Source organism: Cyprinodon variegatus, unplaced genomic scaffold (assembly GCF_000732505.1).
Source record: "Cyprinodon variegatus isolate N-32 unplaced genomic scaffold, C_variegatus-1.0 Scaffold636, whole genome shotgun sequence".
NCBI lineage: Eukaryota > Metazoa > Chordata > Actinopteri > Cyprinodontiformes > Cyprinodontidae > Cyprinodon > Cyprinodon variegatus.
In genome coordinates, this window is record NW_015151089.1 from 70,317 (window position 1) to 71,470 (window position 1,154).

Genomic DNA, 1,154 nt, shown 5'->3' on the forward strand with positions numbered 1-1,154 from the left:
GACTTTAAAAACCCAATTAGACAGTTGTTTTAAATCACTTAAAAAGCAGAAGATAATACTTATATCCTGTGTCTCAGACCTGCTCTTCATCACTGAACCCTAAAGGAAAGAAACTTTTGCCCTACTTCTACTTTGTTTCTGTTTACAGGCTTTGCAGGAACTCCTGGTTATTTGTCTCCAGAGGTACTGAGGAAGGAGGCGTACGGTAAACCTGTAGACATCTGGGCATGTGGTAAGCTCTTTGTTTGTGTCTTTCTACAGCCGCCTCCTTGCTCTTCCAAAAAGATTGTCACTCAGAAAGACGTATATTTGTGCGTAGGTGTGATCCTTTACATTCTTCTGGTCGGGTACCCTCCGTTCTGGGACGAGGACCAGCACAAGCTCTACCAGCAGATCAAAGCTGGAGCTTACGATGTGAGCTCCCTGTTCCTCTGCTTATCTCTGACTTTAAATGAAAAAATGTGGCCGCCTCTGCATTCCACGTATGTGTGTGTCTGAATGGGTTTGGTTAGTTTCCCTCTCCAGAGTGGGACACCGTGACTCCTGAGGCTAAAAATCTGATCAACCAGATGCTGACGATCAACCCTGCTAAGAGAATCACTGCCCAGGAGGCTCTGAAGCACCCATGGGTCTGCGTAAGTAGCACTCACACACCCAGAGTCCTGCTACTGCTGACAGATTGCAATATTTCATCACCTTCTCCTGACTAGTTTGTAAAGGACTAATTAGGGGTCTCGGAACATCTGACGGGAGCTGCCAAAATCTTCCCACCATCTGTTTCCAAACATGCAATTTATCTCTGACACGAGCAAATACCAGGCCAGCTAATTCTGGACAATTAGTGTCGGAAGAAGATAAAAGCGTAAATCTTTTCAGAGCAACCTTCAGCTTGCTGTTCATTAAAATATTCAATTCAATTCAGTTTATTTATATAGCGCCAATTCACAACACATGTCATCTCAAGGCACTTTACAGAGACAATGCAAACAGATCATTCAAATTAATTGGTTCAAAGTTTTCTATCTAAGGCAAACCAACTGATCACATCGAGTCATTCACTCTTCAGCAATCCCTCACACAAAGCATGGTTGCAGGGACGGTGGAGAGGAAAAACTCCCTTTTAACAGGAAGAAACCTCCAGCAGAACCAGGCTC

General features: G+C 44.0%; 1 protein-coding gene across 1 annotated transcript in view; it reads left to right on the top strand.

The window, feature by feature from the left end:
• The window catches only part of LOC107096604 (calcium/calmodulin-dependent protein kinase type II subunit beta-like), a 117,067-nt gene that overhangs the window by 59,643 nt on the left and 56,270 nt on the right, over positions 1-1,154 (top strand). The window contains exons 8-10 of the mRNA XM_015393336.1: positions 149-232; positions 320-414; positions 513-635. Of these exons, the coding sequence (XP_015248822.1) occupies positions 149-232; positions 320-414; positions 513-635 (302 nt within the window). The remainder of the gene's footprint in view (positions 1-148; positions 233-319; positions 415-512; positions 636-1,154) is intronic.